Consider the following 25,646-nt stretch of genomic DNA (forward strand, 5'->3'; position numbering starts at 1 on the left):
TAGCCGCCTGTAGAATTTTTTGGCAATCCTCTGAAATGTCTAAAGCGCCGAACTCCGAGAAGTCAGGAGCCAGGACGTAAGGTTGAGACTGTCCGGGTCGTGATGCCACACCGTGCCTCTGTCCCGGGATAGAAGGTACGGGACTTTCGGAAACGCTATGGGATGTTCCAGCGATAGATGGAGGAGGTCTGAGAACCACGGTTGCCTCGGCCAGTATGGTGTCACTAGAATCACCCGTCAATTGTATCTGCGTATCCACTGTATTGTTTTCCGTATGAGGGGAAACGGGGGGAAAGCATAGAGGAACATGTCCGTCCATGGGAAGGAGAACGCCTCCCCCACCGAACCCTCTTGGGGCCATCTGCTTGCAAATTGCTCGCATTTCTTGTTGTCTTTGGTCGCGAAGGCGTCCAGAGGGGGGTGACCCCATTTCTCGAACACTTTCCTCAAGTGACCCGTGTCCACTTCCCACTCGTGTATCTGGGCCATGCTTCTGCTGAGGGAGTCGGCTTGGCCGTTCCTCACTCCTGGAAGGTGATGAGCCACGAGGGAAATTTTGTGCTTCGATGCCCAATGCCATGTTTTCTGGGCTTCTATGGAAAGAGTCCTTGATCGTGTCCCTCCTTGTTTCCTCAGATAAAACATGGCTGTTGTATTGTCGGTCAGTATTCGCACTCGCGAACTCTTGATGTGTGGTAGGAACGCCTTCAAAGCCCATCGTACCACTCTGAGTTCCAGTACGTTTATGTGTAGGAGTGACTCCGTTGGAGACCAGCGACCTTGCGTTTGGAGAGCACCCATGTGCGCTCCCCATCTGGTTAGGGACGCATCCATAACTATGGTGCTCTGAAACTCCGGCTCCTGTAGGGGCACACCGTTGTTCAGATTGTGGGAACTCTGCCACCACTGAAGGGTCCGACGTAGCTTGTCGTCGTCGACGGTTATCCTGTCCGACCACGATCCCTGATCCTGTGTCCATCGGTCCGCGAGGAATTCTTGGACTGGTCTCATGAACAGTCGACAGTTTCTCACCAGATGGATGCAGGATGCCATGGCCCCTAGGACCGAAACAAACTTTCTCACTGAGATCCTGGTGTTTCGCCGTAGCCGGGCCGCTTGTTGAATGAGTCTTGAGGTCCTGTCGAGGGAAGGTTTCACCAGCCCTAACTGAGTCTCGAACTGTGCCCCCAAGAATACCAGCGTTCTCGATGGCCGCAGAGAGGATTTCTCGAAGTTTATGTCGAATCCTAGCCGTTGTAGAAGCTGCATGGTGGCTTGCAGACTTGTGTTGGTCGACGCTGGGGAGGATCCCCTTACCAGCCAGTCGTCGAGGTATGGGTATACATGGTGGCTTTGCTTCCTTAGCCAGGCAGCCACTGGAGCCAGGCATTTTGTGAACGTTCTGGGGGAGGTCTTGAGCCCGAAAGGAAGAACCGTGAATTGGTAGTGAGTTTGCCCTATTACAAAACGTAGGAATTTCCTGTGTTTCCGACACATTGGAATATGGAAATACGCGTCCTGTAAATCCAGGGACGCCAGGAAATCTCCCTTTTGAACTGCGCGGATCACTTCCTGCAGAGTGAGCATCTTGAATTTCAGGCTCTTTAAGGACTTGTTGAGATCGCGTAAGTCTAGAATGGGACGCCATTTGCCGTTCGGCTTTTTTTACGACGAAGTATCTTGAGTAGACTCCTTGACCTCTCTGTGATGTTGGAACTAATTCTATCACGCCCTTCGCTAACATGAGTGTAACCTCTTGTTGCAGTACCTTCATATGGGACTGAGCGGTGAACGCAGGTGGAATTTGCGGAGGGTTGTGTTTCAATTGCAGAGAGTGTCTGTTTCTTATGGTGTCTAACACCCATTGGTCCGTCGTTATCCTTTCCCATTCGTCGACATATGCTGAAACTCTTCCCCCCAGAACGGTTTGTGGTATGTCACTGCTGATCTTTATTTTGCTCGTCTCTCGACGACGATGGGTATGATGGTCGTTTTCTGGAAGACTGGAAGTTTCGTCGACGGTTAGCCGATTGTGAGGCACGTCGGTATCCCTGGGAGGGGTAAGCCGATCTGGCAAAGGATCTGTCTCCAGAAGAGAATCTTGAATTACCTGAAGCCCCTCTAAAGGGACGAAAAGACTTGTAACTTCTGCCACTCTGGAGGGCACCCAATGAACGTGCCGTGTCCGAATCTTCTTTCATCCCTTTTAGGGCCTCGTCCACCTTCTCACCGAAAAGAATGTCTCCCTCAAAGGGCATATTTAAGACCTTGTATTGCACTTCTGGCCTGAAGTAGGTACACTTAAGCCATGACTGTCGACGCAATACCACCCCATTGTTGACTTGCTTGAAGCCTGACTCAGCGAGATCCACCGCGATGTTTATTGCGTGATTTGAGGCTTCCTCACCCTCTCGGACCAGTAGCATCGCCGCCTTCCTCTGTTCTTCTGGAAGATGATCAAGCAGCGGAGCTAGTCTGTGCCACATCTCCCTATCGTATCTGGCCACAATTGCCAGAGAGTTTGCAGCCTTTACTGTGGTCGATCCCACGGAGAGCACTTTCTTGCCAAAGGCATCTTGGCGTCTCGCCTCGTTCTCAGGAGGAGTTGTGCACTTGTGCTGTGCCTTTGCCTTCCTCGCTGCTGCCGCCGACACCACCGAGTCCGGTGTTGGTTGGGAGGATAAACACTTGGGGGTAGACTCTGGAGCCTTAAACTTTTTTTCTAGGCGTCCTTTCACTGCTGGTTCTGAGAATGGGTGTCTCATTGTCTGCAACCCCTCTTTCCATACATGGTCTAGTATTGGTATCGAGAACACCGACCTCCTTCTCTTGCCCATGTGGTCGAACAAAAAACAGTCCTTTTTCAGTTCTTCCTGGGACAGACCAAATTCTTTGCATGCCTTCTCCATCATAGAATGGAATGACGCAATGTCGTCCGGAGGGGACGGGTGAGCTGGGCTTCTGGGGTTTTCCAACTCCGCCTCTGACTCCCAGGTAGGATCCCTGGAGGGGGATAATGAGATATCCGACATGGCTCCCCTGTCAGAGTCCGAATCTGGCAGCTCACCTTCCTCCTGTGCCAGTGTTGAGATTGGCGTGCGTGGGTGCGTCGGTTGACGGGACGGGCCCGGCTCATCGACGAGTGACTGTGGCAGGCTTGCCTGGGGTAGTCGCTGGTCCAACGACTGCAACAAGGACTGAAGCGTGGACAGAATATCCAACAACAAAACCGATTGAGGATTGAGGCGAGGGGCAGATACCGGTGTAACGGATGCCCTCGTCGACGACTTGTCAGCCGCTCGTAGCCCTAGGTCTGTTGGGCCAGCAACTCTCTCGTTCTCGTCCTCCGAGGACAGCAACATAGCTTGTTCTTGTAGCAAAGGCTCCGGGGGGGGTCGGGTCAAAGACTTCAGGCCTCCTGTAGGACCCCCGTCGACGAGGCCCTCGTCAACGCCATTGTCGACGGGACGGTGGATGCCCCGCTGTGCAAGTGGCAGGGAGGCGGCCGATGACTGGACCGCCGTCGACGACAAAGACTTCGCAGGTGGTTTTGGCGGTCCCGCCTTCTCCACACTGTGCCCGCTTTTACTCGACTCTCGACTCGTGGTCGATCTGTGATGATCGCCCGAGGAGGATTTCCTTTCCTTCTCATGCTTTTTTGATGAGGATGATTTCTTTGCCGAGGAGTCTCTAGTGGAGTGACTTCCAGACGACTCTTTTTCCGACGGTCTAGATTTCTTCGCCGGTGGTTCCGACGAGGCCACGCGGCGTGATGTTTTCGCCGACTGTGTGGAGCCCACCTCAGAGGGGGGGTATGCCCCCGCTCCATCATTCAGCCATGCCACCAGGCGTCGGTTCCGGTCTTTGAAGGTTTTTTGAGAAAACCCCTTGCATGTGTCGCAGGTATCCGCCGAATGGTGAGGGTGGAAGCAATATATGCAGTCCATATGTCCGTCCCCCTCGTAAACCTTTTTTAAGCCGCATGTCGCGCATGGCCGGAACAGCGCTTTACCTGACACAGGGGACATTATTACTCGAAATCCAATGACGCAACCTAGCACAAAACAGTAGGACAACACGAGGAGATCCCACTACTTTGGAGACGGTTGAAATCTGAAGGGGAGCCGCGGGGGCGGGCCCCTTATACTAGCACGGCCTGCGGAGCATGCGTAGGCGGGTCCTAGAAGGACGTAGATAGGACACAAAAGTGTCGAAAGTTTTCCTTTCGAAAAGGCTATATATGTGTACCGAGGGGTCCCAGTCTGACGACGGGGAATATTCTAAGCATGTGAATCCATGAAAGATCCAATGCTGGAGAAACCTTGTCCTTTTTGGGACTCTGATCGCTGCAAAGCGGCGATTACAACAAAAGTGTAATCCAACCCCCGGGCCATGTGAGGAGGAGGTTCCTCCTCACTGCCCGGGGGTGGACTGCCTTCAGTTTCACATCAGCGTGCGCAATGCGCACTGACGTGAAACAAAGTAAATTTCAACGGTGCAAGCAATTTTGGTGGCAGCAGTGAAAGAGAAGGTAGGTTTTCACCTTCCTCTCCCGCGATCTCTGGTATTGTGCAGTTGAGATCTAGGGAGGTGTCGCTGGAAAGGGGAGACTCTCCCATTTCCAATGACACCTTGCTTGAAGCATTGCTGGATCCGTGCCCAGCAATGCCACTAAACCACCAGGGATCTACTTTTGAAGTGGCTGGCCGCTTCTCTCATCCTCCGGCGCCCAAAGCATGGGGCAGTACGTTTAGTGTGCCCATCAGCCCCTAGGGAAGAGCCCAAAAAACCCACAATAAAACATGTTTTTTGTGGGGCTGGTGGGCACCCTAAACCACCACCTTTCTATTGCAAAGTTCTCTGGTGGCCCTCTCCCTCCCCACTCCAAATGGATGGGGGGGGGCATCTCATGTAGCACTCCCTGCGGGCAGAGGGGTACATGAGAAGCCCACCCATCCATTTGGAGTGGGGAGGGAGAGGGCCACCAGAGAACTTTGCAATAGAAAGGTGGTGGCCCCCCTCACCATCCACAACCCTCTGGGGGCAGATGGGCACACTCATGTGCCCATCTGTCCCTAGGGAAGGGGCAAGACAAAAACAAAACATTTTTAAAAAGAAAGAGGTTTTTGGTGGGGGTGGTGGGACACTAAACCACCATGGATGTTTTTAGTGGAAAGGGGGGTGGACCTCTCCCCCCCCACCCCAAATGGATGGGGGGCGTCTCATGTTGCACTCCCTGCGGGCAGAGGGATACATGAGAAGCCCACCCATCCATTCAGGGTGGCAGCGGGGAGAGGGCCACCAGAAGACTTTGCAATGCCCCCCCCCCCCAAAGTATGGGGCAGTACGTTTTGCCCATCCTGCGGGCGGATGGGCACACTAAAGTGCCCATCTGCCCCTAGAGAAGGGGCAAAACAAACAAAAAGATTTTTTTTGTATGGGGGCACACTAAACCACCACTGATGTTAGTATTGTAAAGGGGGGTGCAAGCCCCAGCCACCCCAACTGGATGGGGGGCCTCATGTAGCCTCTCTGGGGGCAGATTGCTAGTGCAATCTACCCTTAGGAAGGGGTACATGAGATGCCCCCATTCATTTGGGGTGGGGGGGGGAGAGGACCACGAGAGAATTTCGCAATGGAAAGGGCGTGCCCCTCCCACCCCACCAACCCCATGGGGGCAGATGGGCACAGTAAAGTTTTTGGTGGGGGGCACCCTAAACCACCAGTGATGTTTCTAATGGAGAGGGGGGCCTTCTCCCCCCCACCCAAAATGGAGGGTGGGGCCTCTCATCTAGCCCTCCCTAGGAAGGGGCATATGTGTTTTTTTACTAGGGGGTGAGGGTCAGTAGACCATCAGGGATGGCTTGAAAGGGGGGCTGTGATCGGAGCTTAATAGTTATGATTTGTTTTTGCTGGGCTGACCATAGGTAACAAATGTTTTTTGTTTCATTTACAGCTTTGTCTACGCAAGGAGCTGCACCGTTATGCGAGTACTTTTTTAAAATGATTCTATGGTTAGGGCACATTGTCAGTGGGGTGGGTGGGACTGGGGGTGGATTGTTGGTGGTGTGGGCGGGAGTGGGCAGTCTGGGGAGGTTTTTTGGTGGGCTGGGACACAATTGCAGGGTCAGGCCACAAATTCCCAGCCATGCCAGCAGAACATTGGCGTTTCCCTGGGAGCGGCTGTCTCCCATGTGGGTTGACCGACCGCAAGCACAGCTGCACCTCTGTCTGTGCCGAGTTACAGATTTCACCTCCGGGGAGGAATGCGGACCCTGTCGGGGCTCCCTGGAACTGCCGCTGGACTTGGGGGCAGTCGACCCACATAGGAGACAGGCGCCCAAGGTCAGAGGCATCACCTCCGACCATCCTGGAGTTCTGGCTGGCCTGCATTACAGCTCTCAATCTGCTCTGCCGAAGCACTTGGAGTTACCAGTGGTTTAGCCTTTGCCCTTTGCACCCAGGTTGGTGCACCCACACGTGAGGTACCGTTTACATCGGGACTCCTGCGGGAACGTGGGAAGGTAGGTCATGTGGTGTTGGCAGCGTGTTTCGGTGGTGGGGAGGTGGGAAATGTCTGAAAATTGTGTCTTTGCCCCAAAATTTCAGACTTTGCCGGGGCTTGTGGGTAATAAATTCTGGGGCGATTCACGCACGTTAGACCGCTTGGAATCCCACGGGTGTCTTCTTTTCAGAAATGCTTGGGGTTCCCTGTTTTCCTTGGTGGCTGCGACATCCCCGGCACAACTCTTTTGGTTGTTCACAAGAGCAAATTACAGCATAATCTGCTCTGCCAAAACACTTGGTGTTAGCAGTGGTTTAGCCTTTTCCCTTTTCACCCAGGTAGGTGCACATGTGAGGTACCGTTTTCGTCGGGACATCTGTGAGAAGGTAGGACATTTGTTGTTTTCTCTTGGTTTTCATAATGTTTTCATACATTTGCTGTTGCACTTTGTTACACAACCCTTTCATTTCCCAAATGTGACCTACATTTAGTCGCTGCTTTAGGCACCATACACTTTTGTAACCTGCACAAGTCGCCTACCCTTCAAAAGGTCTGTCTGTACTCTTTCAAAAAATGTATGCTTGCCATTCCTCACCACATTCATATTCCTTATTTACACATGCTAAGTACGTCTGTTTAGGTCATCAGCATAAAAATCCTGTGTACCATGGCTCCGTTTTTGGCTTGTGGTGTTGCTTGTTTTGTGAAACATTACGAAAAATGTATGATTTCCTAACTAGAAGAGTCGGGGGGAGGGGGGAATGTAGCTAGGCATTGCTTTTCTCAATATTCACAGAAGCCATTACCTTACAGGTCCAACCATGTCCAGCACATACCTTTATCAGTCATTTTTTTTTAATTTTTCTCCAAACTATGGGAATTTTCCCTACATAGTTGTTGCCTGACCTGCGCAAATCACCCCTTCCTAAACTTGGAAATGTGTCTACTTTTCAGAAGTGTATGCCTTTCTGTCTTCCCATTCAGCTTTCCTAGTCTCCTCTTCCATTCCGTCCACGCATGTCCTTTTGGAAGAAAAGGGCAAAATCGCCTACCTCTCACAAAACTGATGGTAACGTTTTGAAAATATGTTATTTTGGTTTCCACTCAAACGGTTCTTGAAAGCCTTGAAAATGGTGAATTCAGCACAGCAAACCATTTGTTCATAACTTTTACAAGGAAAAAAACCATAGGCTTCTTTGTACATCATTTTATTCACATTTTCTGAAAAAACACACAATTTGCTCCCTTTTTGGTTATTTTCTACACCCCCATACAGCAAACTAGGATTCCTTGGTGGCGTTATGATCGCCTCCATGTGGGAACAAAAGGGGCCAAATGTGGCTGAGCTATCACATGTAACAAAAAAGTGACAGGGGATTTAATGGTGACATACCGAAATCACCAAAAGAAAGTGCTTTGGCACTGGGCTGGGGGGGGGGGAGATTGGAAGTTAAGGGGTTAAGGACTGATATTGTTTTCATTCATAAAGGATACAAATTTGTTACAGTCTTCTGCTGTCTAGTAATGGGATACGACTTGTTTCAGTGGCACAAGACGGAGAGAATAGTTCCTTCCAATGATATTCCCAAGGGGGCTGGGGAAAGCAGAAAGTATTGGAAAAGGTGCTGAGGGAATCTGAGGCAAGAAGAACGATTTTGCTTAAGGAATCCCGTAGCACTAAAGGTACCAGGAAGGATGAGCAAGTATGGTTCACTTCATGCTCGGCTTCAGACAAAACTCAGGGGGGCGTTCGTTTCAATCTTTAGGATCCTATGATATGGGTAGCCTCTTGGAATACCAGAGGCTTTAGCCACCTACTTGCAGCGGGGAGGGATTTGGATCTCATGGGGAGGTTTCACATAATTAATTTGCAAGAAGTATGACCCAAAGATTCCCCGGTAATTAATGGGTATAAGACAGTCCCAATATCGGCTCTGCAAGAGGCAGCCCTTTGGGAGCCCAAATTTCAGCTATAAAAAACTATCTCAAATGAAACAGCTGTAAATTAATTTCTCTGCATACAGGGGTTTTACCGCTGATGTTTACGGATACTCTGGAGGGACAAGGCTTAAGAAACAGCCTACTTGTTATTAATCTATTGTAACCATGCATTGGAAAATTCTGGGGTTTTAGTAGAGGTGGTGGCTGGTTTACTGGAGTAGTGGTTTTGAGTAGAGAATGAGATAATGTGGTAATAGTGGGAGATTTTAATTTTACATTTAAACTGTTGAGCTCCTCTTGCATTAGTCAGAATGGTAAGTGGGTAGTGATGACGATTTATGGAAGAGTGGGGCTTTGAAAGTCTGAACTGGATTGCGATCGATCAAATAAGGCTGTTTCTACTATTGATTAAATCTTCGTATCACTATCCATGTTCGATAAAAGTGGGGTTTTTAAGATATTTAATACAAAGGGAAGTAACCACTGTCTCCTAGGTTGCAAGTTTTGCCCACCTCGCTCTGGGTGGAACAAAACTGTTATGCCAAATTTGCTTATTAACACGAGAAATCGGCTCATTTGGAGACCTCGGCTTGTACAAAGGTTTAATGAGGATCTCCAATTTGTATGCAAATCTCATAAAACGGGGGAACCTATTGATTACTTCTCAGCCCCCTATTTCTATGTTTTGTCTGGACAGAATTGCTAAACTGGGAGACGAGAACCAAAAACATGGATTTATGGTTAGGGCTATGAGGAATGCCAAGTTTGATAGTCTTATATAGGGAAAAAAGGACTCTTATGAAGGCAGCTGCGCGCTCTAAAGAGAGATCCCCTGTAAGGAGGTCTGGCAAAAAATGAAATTAGCTAGACAATTTCATAAAAACTGTAAAATGCAGAAGAAAAAGGCAAAAAGATGTTAAATATTCCGATTACAAAAGACACCAAAATATTTGGGAAATTAATGAACAAGGATTCGGGTTCCAAGAATCCACTCAGATTAATCCAATTTCAGAGTAGACTTTGTTAAACTATCTGAAAATATACAAAGCCCAGGGAGGGGTGCGGAAAGGTGTGATGCCCAGCCTAGATTCTCTCTGGACATTGGATATAGACTTACTAGACATTGCACATATGATTCAGTCCGCTTGTCCCTTGAAGGAAGTGGGGCCGGATGGTCTGTCTAATTACATTATGAAAGGTAATAACTTATGGGCTGAAATTTTAGGCACACTTTTCCAGAACATATTACTAACCAAGACTATCCCGAAAACCTGGAAAACTGTGTTTCTTGTTCCTATCTTCAAGACAGGCGATAAAACAATGCTAACCCAAAGCATAAAATAAGCAGTGCCGCATAGCAATTTGCTATGCAATTGTGTAGGGTTGCTAATCAAATTGACACTTGTGTAACAAAACAAGCTATTTAAGTTGCCATGTTCAATCGAAGCACAGCTAGCCATGCATGCCTCTCTTGCCCTCAGTGCTCTCTTCACTCTATTCACTTCAAGTGCTAATGGAGAGAAGTTGCTTTATACCAACTACCCTGAAAGCGAGATGACCACAGACCACAATATTCCACATAGTTTTCCCAGATGTCTGCGTGCTACGCCATCCACTCTGCGTAGTCTTACTTTCTTTCCTCTTACATAATGAATTCACAAAGCTAACTAGATGTTTACACAAAGTAGTGATCAATAGTTCCATCCAGTTGGTAGATCTACTGCACTTTCATACACTGTAGTTAGCTTCCATGGCTCACTTTGCTTTATAATTATGATTGCATTATATATTAGCACCTGCAGGAGATAGCTGGCCAAACTGTTTTCCGATCCTATTTATCATATCTATTTATTTGTGTCCATTCATGCAGCTAACTCTTTACATTTTACAGACACTCAGCCACGTCTCACAAAGTCTTTTCGCCCACTTGCATATTCGAGTAGATTTTATGAAGGGTGAGTACCATTTGCAATGGATGTTTGAAACAATTACTGAACATTTACCTTGTTTGCAGTAAATATCAAATACATCTTTCACTGTGCATAGCTGGCTTCTGGGTGGCAGCAGTGTGCCAAACAAAGCAGCGTTGTAGTGACATGCACAGTGTTACAGAAATCGTATTTAAATTTGTTGTCATTCGTTGCTATGGGTTGAGTGCATTTCTCTTATATAGAATAGGTAAACTAAATTACCTGACCTGCAGGTCTAGCTGAACTTGCAAGCCCTAACTGTTCTCGCTTATTTCAACGGTATGCAAAAATGCTGTATTGTTTGTTTCATGTCTTTGGTATAAATAACGTCTGGTGATATTAACATATTAGTACAACATTCAAATGGGTCTGTTTAATAATCAATACAATTTTAATTAGCAAACTCTGCTACTCAATTTTTGAAAACTATTTTATGCCTTGTAACCTACTAACTCCCGATTTGCTCTCCTAGATGTGAGTAGCAGGTTCTTTTCAGCCTTCATCTTGAGAGCACTGAATAATTGGGACAATACAGCAGATAAAAACCAGGCAGTGTTTCGACGGGGAATGGGTGCTGTGATGAATCCTGCAGATCCCTCACTAAAACTCTGCCTAAAGTCTCCTCCCAGGTGGCCAGGCAAAGGCAGACCCCTCCCTGATCCTGTCCTTGGGGGTGGTGTATTGCAGGAGGATCACCTGGGAGGAGATAAGGTCCAGGGTGGTGAGGAGATCCTGTGGAATGAGACACGGTATCTTTAAAAGAGAAGAAACTTTTAAAAAGGTACCAAGACATGTAATGGCTTATTGTCGTTATGATGTATCTGAACCACACATGTTGATATGGGTAAAGCTGATGTGACAGCTTTAAATACCCCAAGGAAGGTAAGATCAGGTGAGACTTCTAAGGTTAAAAATCCCCCTTAGTCCAATAAGTACAGTGACAGGATCCCTATAAATAAAGGCTTGAATGAACTGCCTTATCCTTTTCAAGTCAACTCTTGTGAATTTTCGTTAAATACATTTAAGAGAAATAAAACTGCATTAAAAAATTGAAAGCTGACAAGAAAACCTAATTTTCTTGTTAGGGAATACAAGTGCCATAGTTCCCCAAGTACTGGGACGAGGAAGATGGCTCAAGAGCAGTGTTGCAGAAGTAGTCAGATTGTTAAGCCTAATGACCCACAGCCGAGGGAAGCAGAGAGGTTTAAAAGGCCTCCTCAGGTGCAGGCAATTAGATGGAGGTGTGACTGGAGTAGTTGCAGCAGTAGCAGCAGCAGCAGTAGAGCAAGAGCACGTTGTTGGCAATCTAAGCAGATGTTGGTAGAAATAAGGGATGCCGGGAATTTAACCAAGTAGATTTCAGCTGCTTGTCCTGAGAGGGTCCTGTTCCCCCTAAACCTGAAGTGCAGAGGTTGGGCAGCGGGAAGGCGTGAAGGAAGACTGCTTTTCCCCCCATGTGAACCAGTTTGCAGAGATGGCGCAGCAGGAAGCGTGCCGAGACCATGGCTGAAAAATGGTGTAAAGCAGAGAGTCCTAGGAGTGAGACAAGCTCCATAACTGCGTGGTGGGAACAAAGACACCTTCACAGAGGAAGGGTGTATGTTCATACAAAGCCAGAAGCAGTCGAAGCCCTACAGCACCCGAAGGGAACACGACGGAAGCCAGTGAGTGTTACTGAGCTTTCTGATCCCTTGCACGAACAAAGGCAGGCAACTGTATCCAGGCAGAGTAACTTGAGTGCGAGTGAAAGCGGTATTCAACCGATCGTTGATTTTCTGACAATAGGGAGTTACAAAAAGTAGCACTCAAATAGATCTGCGTGAGACTGAACAGGGATGGCGACTTATCAGAACCTATTAAAACAAGTATGGGTTTGAGACAAGGATGTAATTTGGCACCATGTCTGTTCAATCTGTACGTATCTGATGTTCTATATTATTTGGTAGGGGCGGGCCTTATACCACCCTCTACTGGACCATTGAGCGTTGAATGCATGGCATACACAGATTATTTTTTTGTTATTCAATAATTCGTGGTCTGGTTTACCACGCTTATTGACTAAATTCTCTGCGTTTGCCAGTGATATTAGCCTCTTGTAAACCCAATTAAGACCAAGATCCTTACCATCTCTAGGGGGGAAAAAAAAGAAAGGAAAACAGAGGGATTGGTACCATGGACTCATTGGTTATTTAGGCTTTCAAATTAATGCTCTGCCTGGGTGCAAAAACATTAGAGAGTCTCTATTAAATAAAGAGAAATTCTCATCTATCCAGGTATTGAAAATTGACAGGAAATCTGAGCGTTTTATTTTTTTTAATCAAACCAGCCCTTCCATTCTACAAAGGTAAGATTGTCCCAAAACTAATCTATGGCTTGGAGTTGGGAGACGCTATCATCTTGAAGGTTTTAGACTTACTGAAGCAAAAATCTGGCGCAAATTATTGAATGTGCCAAATGCGATACCACTGGCAGCCATTACATTTTAGTTGGGGTTGGTCTCGATGAAGGCACGGATGGAGTGGAACGTATTCGCTTTATTTGCTAAATTAATCGACTCGATTCCACATTATCTTTATGAGTTACTGGGAAACCAACTATCCGACCCAAGGAATAAAACTAACTTTGTTAGCAATTTTTAACAACTTGGCAACGGACAGGGCCTCTCCGTTGGCAAACCCCGGGAGAGTAAAGAAAGCACTTTAGGATTATGATTGGGTTTGTACTTCTGATTCTTTTCATTCATACCCATCAATGCATAATTTGGTATTTGATCATAGAAGGCGAGGTGCTCCAACTACGATTCTCTCAGTTTCCAAATAAATACTATAGAGTATTTTGTTATGATTAAGATGGAATCTTTTATCAACCAGACATCTTGTTAAGAAGAGGAAGATTCCTTATGACGGACAGCAATTGTAGATTTTGTAACTTGGGACCTATTGAGGCTGGGCTACATTTGGTCTTGAAATGTGAACCATTAAATACCAGTAGGATGCAATATTTCGCCAATTCTTCCATGTGGGCCATTCATTGATGCTCTATGAACTGTGATTATATTTGGAATAGATGTCAACATCAATTCTACTAAAGAGGGGCTGGCGGTGGCAGGTTTTATTAAAACTATGAATTTGATGTAGTGAATTGTTGAATTGTATTTGATGAATTACTGATCTGTTGTGTTTTAACATGATGACAGCGAGTTTTAAAAATGTATTTTAGATGTCTATTTTTTTTCTTTTTTTCTCTTTTTAGATTATGGTTGTCCATGTTTGGATTCTATTTGATGCATTGCGATATTCAAGGATGTAGTTTATGGTTCTATTTGTAAAGATTTTTGTAAAACAAATACAAATAAATAAAAATAAAAAACATGCATGAACAACTTTAATAGCACTAGTGTAAGAGTAAAACCCTCTGAACCACGCTAATTGAATACTAAAACATCTGTAAACAGTGGAAAGACTGGTCGTGTGTGCTAAAGTGATTCTGAGCTAAAAGGTTAACCGAAGAGTCAATTGTGAAGCAGTTGAAAAGAATGTAACACTGAAATTAAGTGACTGACCATTGATAATTATGCGTTCTAGAGAACACGCATTACCCAGGATAAGAGTGAAACGAGCATTGCCCAAGCCAAGAGTTGTACAAGCATCGTCTAACGCTAAACAAGACCGACAATAAGGCCTACAATTAAACTACTCTGGTTAGCAGGAAGCAAAGAGGCGAATGCATGGCTGTAAGAAGGTGAAGCTTGCAGTTTGTGATAGTTCTCTAAAAATAGATACAACTCACGTTGCCAAAGCCAAGAGGAGGAAAGGCAGAATTACATCCTCAACGGCATTTTGGTTGATGAGGTGGCATAAAGACAAGAGTGGCGAAGAGGCTGATCTTCTGGGAAGTGAATGTTCAGAAGAGTGCTTTGCTTACTTGAAGGTGTTGAGAGGCACTAAAGTGAATCTTGTCTTTTCTGAAAAGTTACTGTTGCAGAAAGACAAATGACAAAGAGGCTGCGAATGTGCAAGTGAAGAGTCCCTTGCGTATATGATGGTGTTGAGGGACATTGTTGTGAGTACTGTTTTTTTTTCTGGGAAGTTGCTAGCAACAATAAGATGTATACATAAAATTGTTCTAGTGAATGAAGGTTCCCTTTTTAATCTAGAATATTATTGAATGTTGATTCTTTTGTTGTAGGTTGCTTATTTTTTATGTTGAGGTATACTGTGTCTTTTTAGAGCGCGTCTTGTAATTGTTGAGATATATGTAGAATTAAATGATAGGTTTTACATCTGATGTATTGTGTGCTTGATTGTTTAACATTTTGATTGTAGTTAAAACCAGTTGCACATAAATTCTTTTTTTATTTAAAATCCAATTTTTAAGCAGACCCATATTTCTGATTTCAAGGATCACATGGACACCTACATCACAAAAAAATGCATTAAGCACAAAAAATGCTTTAAGAGATATAAAACGCTCTTCTAAGATAGGTTGCTCTAAATGAAAGGCTTTACAGTTACTTCCTAGGCCTCAGATGCACAAAAGGACCATTCAGACCTTTAGTGTGCGTGTGTGCACACAAATTCTCCCACTAAAAACTGCTACTACTACTAAAACAAATTAGGAGTAAACTATATGCCAATTACGCAAAGATAACGTTTCTACAGTTCAGCATGTAATGCTAGGAGGACACAATTACTCGTGGGGAGCACTTAGAGGATTCCGCACAAGTTGCATGGAAGGTTCAGATTTGAATGTTCTTCTTAACCGTTTGACCCCCAACATGGGTGGAAATCCTTCAACCTGTCGCACATCGTAATGTTAAGGGGAAAAGTTAACTGGGTCAGCCAAAAGGCAGTTTCAATCCACTCGAAGAAGACATTACAGTTTTTATTGTTTTGAGTCAGGTCCTAGATGCTATTATCAACTGTTGGTGTCAAAATGGATTTTGCGGTGTCTGCCTCAGTCATTGGGCTTGCAAAAATGGAATCCACATGTCCGACAAAAATAATAGCCTCTTTAAAAAGCGTATCACTTTTCTTAATTTTAACTCTCTAATGAACTTCAATGAAAAAGGAAAATAATGTTAATTAAATATTCTCAGGCATAGTAAACCGAACAGGTTTCATTTGCAGCCTCATGATGAAACAAATGACTCCACACTACTATATAATTGGTTGAATGTTCTTGTTGGGCAGCACACTGGTAACTGGTGTGTTTCGATGGTATGTGACATGCTGCACCTTTCATGAATTCACAAGGAGGTGTATTTACATAGTTTTTTTCTCGACCACCAACATGTTATACTTCATGTTTGTTTCAGCATGCAGGAAAAGGACAATGAAGCCTGGGTCAAGAAACCATGAATCACTGGAACATAACAAGTAACAGCTTAAGTACAGACTAACATGCTTCGGTGCTGCTCCCATACGATTAAAAACTCATCTGCAGCTTTCTGTATTAAAAACGAAGTCACATTGCCGTGGATTACTGTGAATCAATAGAAAAAAAATTGGCCTACTGCTGAATTGACAGATTTTTTTTGGTTCGATTTTTAAAGGAAATATTGCTGCGAGACCCTCTCTACCTCCACTTCCGCCTACCTTAACCTATTCCCTTACCCCACTCCACATCTATATTTAATACAAATTAGCCAAAATACCTAATGAATTCGACCAAACAAATCCGGTCAATTCTGAGTAGGTCAATTTGGTATTCGATCAATTTGGGTAATACCAAATAAAGTCCTGCTTTTGTTGCAAACCCTGCTAAAGCCAGCGTTCATCCCGCAAAGCAGTCTATATACTTTGGATGCAAACTTCAAAGCAAGAAACGGTAGACATATTTTAGATGCTTTTTAGATGATGGAGCTTTACATGGCTCCTTTGGGGCGTCGAGATTGGGTTTTTGGATCCAAGTGTTTTTGAAGCATTTCATTTCAAGATTGTTTGCCTACAGGAAGAAGCAATGAAAAGTTGCATGAAAAAGTAAAATATACCACTTATGACAAGCTGCATAAAAAAATAGCAGATACAAGAAAACCCTCGGGGAAAGGGGGGAGTTATTGTTCTGTGTAGATCTGTTCCCCTACACCCTCCCGTCACCTCGGTTTCAATGTGTTACTCCATGCACCTTTTTTTATTCCATTTTCTAGGTTGAAGCAGCCCCACATTGCTGCCTTTTCCTTAGTTCGTACTAACCAACACCACCACTCATTTGCAACTCAACGGTAACACTTTAACATTTAAAATCTACAGAATGACCAATTCTCGTTGTCTGGTGAAACCCTGCTTATAATGTGAATGGTGAAAGCAAGAAAGAAAACTGCACCTAATGTCTGAATTCAACTACTTTTGCTTTATCTAATTAAAAAAAAAAAAAATGTCATGGACTTTAATTCTAGGAATTGCTGGAAAAGGCATACTGAATAAAAATCAAACATACTGTTACCAAATATTCAATTTGTGGCACAATTTGATATAGTTTATAAAAAGGTTTAGGATTTTATTTTCATCAAATAACTTTCTACTAACTAACAATTCACAAAACAATATAACATGTGAAATTGTTTTTCTTCTTACAAAAGATGCAATAACAATGTTATGTATTTGTTTTGGAGGTTATGAAGATTTATATTTACAATGCGAACAAGAGGTGTAAAACTTTGGCCACAATAGAGTGACCAGAATCAACAGATTGCAAGGCCCCTGATTTGAGACTATTCAGATATATTCTTATTCCTGGGAGAGGAAGGACTGCGGGATACTCATGTTCTCAACTCGGTTCTAATTAACCGGACATTCCAAACACCAATGAATAAAGAATGTATATCTGCCACATTAAGAAGTCATGGTCTGGCATTTTTTCCTCTACAGTGGCAATACATCAATGAACTGCGTGTAGCCAAGACAAATTTAAGAAACCTCACATTTAAGAGACCAGACAAATTCGTTGATACACAGCAGCAGCAAAACCATGGGAAATAAATGGGGGAAAAACATAAAAGCCAAAAGGAAAGTTCTAAAAATAATGACATGCAGCAAAAAAAGGCTCTCCAAACTGACACAAGCTAGCCGTGAACAATGACGGGTCCCAGAAAATACACCATGTGTAGTAACGGGAAGAGCCATAAAAAGAATTGAACACACCCAAAGCAAACCTCGAGGCTGCTCCATATCTACAAAGAGAGCCCGTACGGTTGCTCAATCTACAGAGAATTCTATACCCCAGGACAGCAGGAGAATGGCGTTCAATTTCAACTTGGTGGTTTACTTTTGAGAACTTTACCTGTTGCTCAAGATACAAGTCTCGGAAGTGACATTTAAAATAATCCCCGATACTTGGAGCTTTGCTTAGGATGCAGCACATTTTTAATTGTATGCCCTCATACAATAAATGACAGCAGTAGTTATCTATTGGTGGGGCAAGCTGCCGTCCTCCAGATATTTTGGTCTACAACTCCCATGATCCCTCACCATTAACAATGTGGTGTATGGCTCATGGGAGTTTCAGACCAAAACATCTGAAGAAGCGACAGCTTGCTCTTCACTGACCCAACCTCTGAACACTGTAGGAGCTTACCAGACGTAATTGAGTTTCTTCTTTCAGATGCTTCTTTGCTTCACTTACAGCACTTCCATTGCTCGTTCTGTCTGGCTTTGTTCCCTTTAAAAAAAAAAAGGGAAATTGAATAATGTAGTTAGGACCCCATAAAGAATATTGCAAATGCACGTTCAAACCAATGAAACAGTCAGACACAAAAACTTTAGAAACCAGAGATTAGCATAAAAAGTACTATTGCAGACCGAGCCAGCAATGACAGTTCTCAAAAAAGCTCAAGAAATTGAGGAAAACTGCAATAAATCCTATATATTAAAAGGTTGTCTTTTTTAGCACTTCAGATAATGGGGAATATATAGAATTGTACATGGGTGACTGCCAACTACAGGAAAATGTTCCACTCTAGGGCTCAAAATCACATCCGATGGACAACAAGAGTGAAAGTCACCCATGTACAATATTTTGTACTTATGACTTTCAACTAGTTCGGCCTCTTCGAAGAAAAGAACAAGTTACTTTCTTACCTGGTAACTTTCTTTCGATGGGATGGTCCGACGACATATTCCATATCTATGACAGGTAATGTCCACAGCTGTGCTGCTTCGGAAAATCTTTGGCGTCTGCGTAATTCTGCAGCAGGGAGGGAGCGATATGGAATACGTCGTCGGACCATCCCATCAAAAGAACGTTACCAGGTAAGAAAGTAACTTGTTCTTCGAGGGGATTGGGTCCTCCGACGTATTCCATATCTATGACAGACTCCCAAAGCAGTACCAAGCAAGGAGGTGGGAAAGAATTTAGAATACAAATTTAGCATGCCCAATCAAATTGCGGAATAGAGAACTGCCTTGCCAAAGGCCAGATCTTGCCCTCTGATGGAATCAAGGGAATAGTGATGTACAAAAGTATGTACTGAAGCCCACGTGGCTGCATCACAGAAGTGACGAATAGGAACTCCCCTCTGCAGGGCAGTAGACGCAGCCACTGCTCTAGTAGAATGGGCCCGCAAGCCAGCCGGAGGGCCCTTACCCGCCAAGCGGTAACACTCGGAGATAGCTAAAATAATCCAACGAGACAAAGTCTGTTTCGTCACAGCTTGTCCCAAACGCTTCCCAGCGTAACCAATGAAAAGTTGATCGTCCACTCTGACCCGGACATGCGCGAAATATAAAAGCTCAATGCTTTCAAAGGATCAAGCCTATGGAGCCTCTCCTCTTCCTTACCAGGCTGTGGAGGAGGATAGAACGCCGGAAGAACAACCTTCTGGCTCAAATGAAAATCCGAAACCACCTTCGGAAGAAAAGAAGGACGAACTCTAAGGACAACCCTGTCCTTGTGAAACACAGTGAAGGGTGGCTTAACTGAAAGTGCCTGTAACTCACTCACTCACTCTGCGAGCGGAAGTAACCGCAACCAAAAACACAGTTTTCAGAGTCAACAGCCTCAAAGGGCAAGAATGTAAAGGCTCAAACGGAGCACCCATAAGAAACTTAAGAACAAGGTTCAAATCCCAACCTGGCACCAAAAAAGGTGACGGAGGGAACACATTAGTGAGCCCTTTCAAAAACTGCAAAATTAAAGGAATCTTAAAATAGGAACACTTCAGACGAGCGCTTAAATATGGACAGCGCTGCCAGGTAACCTTTAATGGTCCCCACTTGCAAGCCCCTGTGGGCCAAAGAAAGCAAAAAAGACAAAACCATAGGAATGTCGCATTCAAAAGGATCCACATTCTGAATTCTGCACCAGTCGCAGAACTTTCTCCAACGGCAACGGTGCAGAGACTTTGTTGCCGGCCGCCTGGCCGAGAGCAACACCTCCATCACGTCTTCAGGGAGGTCCCAATCCTTATACCTCCACCTTTCAGAAGCCAAGCGTGAAGATTGAGGGATCTGACCTCTGGATGGAGAACCTGACCCCCCTCCCGTGAGAGCAGATCGTCTCGGTAGGGAAGACTACGTGGAGGGCAGATGGACAAGTCTAGAAGGTCCGGGTACCACGTCCTCCGGGCCCACGCCGGAGCAATGAGGATCATCCGGGAACCGAACCTCCGTAACCTCCGCAACACTTGCGGGATGACGGGGACTGGAGGAAACGCGTACAGCAGTGGGAATGACCACTCCACCACAAACGCGTCTCCTAAGGCTCCTTTTGGAGGAAATTCCCGCGAGCAAAACCTTTCGCACTTCCGGTTGACACTGGAGGCGAAGAGATCCACTTGAGGGGTCCCCCAAAGGGCGAAGATGTCCAGGAGAATCTCCTGAGCCAGCTCCCACTCGTGAGAGATCGTGCTCTGCCTGCTCAGAGCGTCCGCTGTCTCGTTGTCGTCTCCGGGCAGATGAACTGCCGAGATCGAAACTTCCTGCTGGATGGCCCAGAACTCGAGCTGCATCGCCTCCCTGCACAGCGGAAGTGACCCTGCCTCCCCCCCCTTTTTAGTTGAGGTGGTGCATGGCCACTGTGTTGTCTGTCAGAATCAGGACACTCTTCCCGCGCACAGTCGGCAGAAAAGCCTTCAGGGCTAGCCCGACGGCCCTCAGCTCCAACAGATTGATATGGAGTCTGGACTCCGACGGAGACTAACGACCGCTGACTGTCAACTCGTTGGCAAGAGCTCCCCATCCCATGAGGGATGCGTCCGTCACGATCGTCACCTCCGGCAAGGGCAGCTAAAAGTGGGCCCCCTTCATCCGATTGCCCTCGACGGCCCACCACAGAAGGTCCCAGGCTACCGAGGGCGGCACCTGAACAGGGTCCGACAGCCTGCCGGAGGACTGAGACCACTGGAGTTTGAGTGCCCACTGCAAAGACCTCATCCGCAGACGAGCCTCTGGCACCAGAAGAATGCAGGATGCCATGAGGCCGAGCAGTCTCAAGAACTCGGACGCTGGGAGATTCTGGGCAAACAAACTTGTGCACCATCTGCTGAATGTGAAGAGCCCTCACCTGAGGAGGAAAACACTGCCCCAGGGACGTGTCGAGCACTGCTCCGATGTACTGGAGCCGTTGCGTTGGTGTCAAATGGGACTTCTTTAAATTGAGGGAGAAGCCCAGCCTGTGAAGGGAGTGGCAGGTGACGGACAGATGATCCAGGACTTGCTCGGGAGAGCTCCCCCTGATCAACCAATCGTCCAGGTAGGGGTAGACGTGAATCCCCCCTTTCCTGAGATGCGCTGCCACCACCACCATGAGCTTGGTGAAAACCCTCGGGCGGAGGTCAATCCGAACATCAGGACCCGAAACAAAGTGCGAGTCGCCAACCGCGAACCTCAGGTACTTCTTGCGCTTGGGATGGATCGGCACATGGAAGTAAGCATCCTTGAGGTCGAGAGACACCAACCAGTCCTGAAGTTGAAGGGCCTGGAGGACTTGAGAAAGAGTCACCATCTTGAATTTGTCCTTCCTGAGGAGTCTGTTCAAACCGCGCAAGTCCATGATGGGTCTCAATCCCCCGTCTTTCTTTGAAATAAAAAAATAAGGGGAATACCATCCCTTGTTCCTCTCTGCTACAGGCACCGGTTCTATGGCGCCTTTCTCCAGCAAGGCTTGAATTTCCTGCGCAAGGAGCGGATCCGACCTCTTCGAAGAGAGGTTCCCTGGTGGATTATCATGAGGCCTCTGCTGAAAAGGAAGACAGTAGCTGTGGGTTATGATCTCCAGAACCCACACATCCGAAGTAATGGCTTGCCACTCTACAAGATGCTGCGCCAGCCTTCCCCCAACCGGCGAACCATGGGAACTGGCCTCATGACTGAGTGGTAGCGGCTGCGGCGTTGCCTGAGGGCAAAGAGGCAACTGCCCGAGCGGCCCTTGGCACCTCGAGTACCTTTGTTTCCACCTCTGGCACTCTTACGATGGCCTCTTTGACTGCTAGCTCCTCTCACTTTACTGAAGGAGCGTAATAGTGAAAGGAACCTCCCCTCCATTGCTGTCCCCTAGGACGAAAAGGCGGAGGTTGGCGAACTGCAGCACACAACGATTTTGCTGCAGCTTTGGAGGTCTGCAACCTCTCAAGGCTCTCGTCAGCCTTGCTGTCAAAAAGGTGTTCACCGTCAAAAGGCATGTTGAGGAGCCGGGACTGCACATCAGGAGCGAACCCAGACTTCCGCAACCACGCAAACCTGCGCATTACGGTGCTCGCCGCCATGGACCGGCTGACACAATCCGCCATGTCCAAACCCGACTGAACGGCCTCACACATAGCATCCTTGCCATCCTGAACCATAGCAAGGAAACCATCCCGTTCGTCCCCTTTGGGAATATGATCAGCCGCTAATGCAACACAGTTCCACAGAGTGTGCGTGAAATGAGACAAGGCACATATGGAGTTGGCCGTCTGAAGCGCCATACCCCCCGAAGAAAACACTTTCTTCACCCATCCGTCAAAACGTTTGTCGTCCCTATCCGGAGGGATGGTAGGATACAACGCCTGCTTTGCCGGGGCCGTAGCCGCCTGCACCACCAAACTCTCCGGAGTGGGGTGCCTAGACAAGTAGCAGGGGTCGCTACTGGCTGGACGGTATTTACGCGACAAAGACTTGCCCACTGCCCGGAGACTCTCCGGAGCAGTCCAAGCCGCCGCCACCCTTCTCTGCAGAGCCATATGAAAAGGCAAAACTGGGTCAGTGGGTGGACCGAGATCAAGGATGTCCGTGAGATCATCCTGAACGAACTCCTCTGGGGGAGCTGACCAACCCAAGTACTCGGTAACCCGAGACATAAGGCACCAATATGAAGAATCGGAATGAGTGCCAGGCTCCGGCCGACAAAACTCCACCTCCGGAGAGGTGTCCAGTCCACTGGCATCATGCAGCGACTGCCTCAGGTCATCAAACTGGCTATGGCCCGAGATAAGGTCATCTGGAACCGCAACCGGAACCAGGCCGCCATCAGAGCCTTCATCACCCTCTGAAATGTACTCCAGGCGGGGAGAGGAAGACCTCTGCGGACCAAAGCAGTGCCGGACCTTAGCCATAGCCTTTCTAGGGGCAAACCCCGTGCCACGGGGCCCCTCTGACACCACCGCCTCGAAAGGCGCCGGCGTCGACACAAAAGGCGTCGAGGGCGCCGAACGAGTCGGCGCCAGTGTCGACAGAAAAGGTGTCGACGTCGAGCGAATCGGCATCGACAGCTGCAGCGCCGTCAGCATCGGCGGCGTCGACACAGTCCTCGAAGCCGGAGCTCCGAGCGTGTCTCTCGACAACCTCGGCGCCGATGACCCCCTCGAAGACGGAACCTCGAGAGAAATCGTCGATGACCTCGGCGCCACAGGCGTCGACGTCTTCTTCGAAGACGGCACAGGATCACGCGATCTCGAGCGCGTCGAGGACCGGGACCTGGAACGGGCATGGCGAGAACGGCTACCCTTGTCCGAGCGGGACCTCTCCCGCGAGCCATGCCGACCACCCGAGCCCGAAGGCGTACGGGCGGTGTCTCTCGACCGGTGCCGACCGACCCCACTCTGAGGCGCGGACGGACCAGTGCCCTGCGATTCTAGAATCGCTAGCATCTGCTTCCCGAAGGAAGCCCATTCCTCCGGTGTCGCTTGCATGGAGGGATAAGCGACCCGGCGACGGGCGGGGTCCTCGGAAGAGGACGGGGAAGGCGACCTATGCCGGCGCTTCCTGGAATGCCTAGAAGAGGCGGAGGAGTGGCGAGACCGACTCCTGGAAGGAGACCCACCAGACTTCTGACGACGACGCGGAGAGTCACCCCTCGAGTCATCGGTCGAAAGCCCCGCAGACCTCGACCTCCGGGGCTTAGACCCCGGCCTACCGACAGCTTCTTCTTGCGTTCCCGCAAGGCCTTTGCAGTGAGCGACTGGCAGTCGACACAGTCGTCCGTATCGTGGGCCTCCCCGAGGCACCAGAGGCAGGCGTTGTGCGAGTCCATGACCGACATCTTGTACCCACAGTCCCCGCAGTTCTTGAAGCCCGGACGCGGGTGTCGAAGATGAGAAAGACATCGCCACAAACAGGTCTTCACAACCAACCGAACAGGTTCAACGAACCGAGAATAGAAAACAGCAACTCCAACGAGTCGAGGCGTACCGAGATTCATGAAGCGAACACGTTCGCGGAAAAAACAGAACTGAGGCTATGGGCGTTGTGCGTCCTACTTATCACATCGGGTGACGTCGGCCGTCTTCCTCAGGGACGCCATATCGACGTCATCGATGCAGGACGCAGATGCCAAAGATTTTCCGAAGCAGCACAGCTGTGGACATTACCTGTCATAGATATGGAATACGTCGGAGGACCCAATCCCCTCGAATGAGGGTTTATGGCTTCGCTGAGAAGTCAGTGGAAGTGGCGTTTGGAGGGAACAGACAATCTATTGTTGAAGAGAGGTTACCGCAGTTAAAGATTACTTTTCTATTTCACAGCAGGGAATAAAGACTTAGAATCCCCCATAGTTGCAAAATGGGCTTAATGGCACACATACAAAAATAGTATATTAAAAAGGTATTTAAGACTGGCCACCAGGGTGCTCACAGATGGCAAGCTCCTCCGCGTGAGCTCCATCCTGAGGTCCTGCAAAGTGGCATGAGCCCCCACTATTGGACCCCCCCGGAGTAAGAGATCGACTGGATTTGGAGCAAGAAGGCCCGCCCCACAACTTGAGCCAAAACCCGATGAAAAACGGTGGAGGCTTCGCCGAGTTGGACTACGAGAACCTACGCAGCCGAAATCATACGGGCCCCGAAGCTCCTGCCCCCCACTGTGTGGCGGTGACCCTTGGAGCAGTTCCCTCGGCCCACATCAACAATACAGCTCTCCGGCGAGCCATACCCTGTTCCCTGCTGTTGCCGTGCACCGTGTGCTCTCTCCCTGGGGGGCCGGCACACGGTTCGTGGAACGCCAGGAACTGACCCTCTCGAGTATCCGTGGGCGCCCGCAGCGAAATACAGAGTGCGCGAACACAGCGAAAACTCTTGCGTGCCCGCCAGCCACATCGGCGTACCCCGCTGCAGGGTCCCTTTCCCTCCTGCCTTTCCATCAGTCCCTCGGCGCAGGACGCACCTGGGGTCTCATTACTCAGCCCCAAGGTAAGGAGATATCGGCTTGGACTAGGAGACGGAGTGTGGCCACTTGCCGGCACATTCAGAAGCAGCGCCCCCCTGGGCCTGTGCGTCCCATGAGGCGCAATGCTCCATTTCATCGCGGAACACGGCCAAAGCTCACGGATCCCCAATTGAGCATTCCCTAAGCGCCCAGCCACTACATCCCGGGCGCACACCACCTCCCCCCACGACACGGAGGCACTGACCCGGATGCATGGTGGAGCACGGCCACATGTTGGCCCATCTAGAAGCAGCACCCCCCAGGCCCGGGTTAAACGCACCACAAGGCCCTGCGCCTCACTTCCACGGTGAGACTCGCCTCAGCTAACGGACCCATAGGACAGCACTTATAAATTGAAGTGTATAGAAGTGGCGACCGCAGAGGACTCTGTTACTCTCCTCTCTTAGGAGGCTAAATCAGACGGAGGGAGGGAGGGTGTGAGGCTGGGGTCGGACGGGACCTACAGAGACTGCAAGTGGAGGCGCCACCACTAAGCCCAAGCTCCCCGGGTGACCAGAAACCAGTGGCAACACAAAGTGCCTCAGGACCACAGCCGTTTGTGCGCCTTCACCAGAGGGGAACTACAGCGAGATCCGAGGCCAGCAGCTCCTG

General features: G+C 47.9%; 1 protein-coding gene across 11 annotated transcripts in view; it reads right to left on the reverse strand.

Moving 5' to 3' along the window:
- The window catches only part of RUFY3 (RUN and FYVE domain containing 3), a 735,957-nt gene that overhangs the window by 196,670 nt on the left and 513,641 nt on the right, over window positions 1–25,646 (reverse strand). For all 11 annotated transcript variants that reach the window (XM_069626287.1, XM_069626282.1, XM_069626286.1 and 8 more), the window contains one exon: window positions 17,992–18,075. In XM_069626287.1, the coding sequence (XP_069482388.1) occupies window positions 17,992–18,075 (84 nt within the window). The remainder of the gene's footprint in view (window positions 1–17,991; window positions 18,076–25,646) is intronic.

Source organism: Ambystoma mexicanum, chromosome 6p (assembly GCF_040938575.1).
Source record: "Ambystoma mexicanum isolate Mex_15411 chromosome 6p, UKY_AmexF1_1, whole genome shotgun sequence".
NCBI lineage: Eukaryota > Metazoa > Chordata > Amphibia > Caudata > Ambystomatidae > Ambystoma > Ambystoma mexicanum.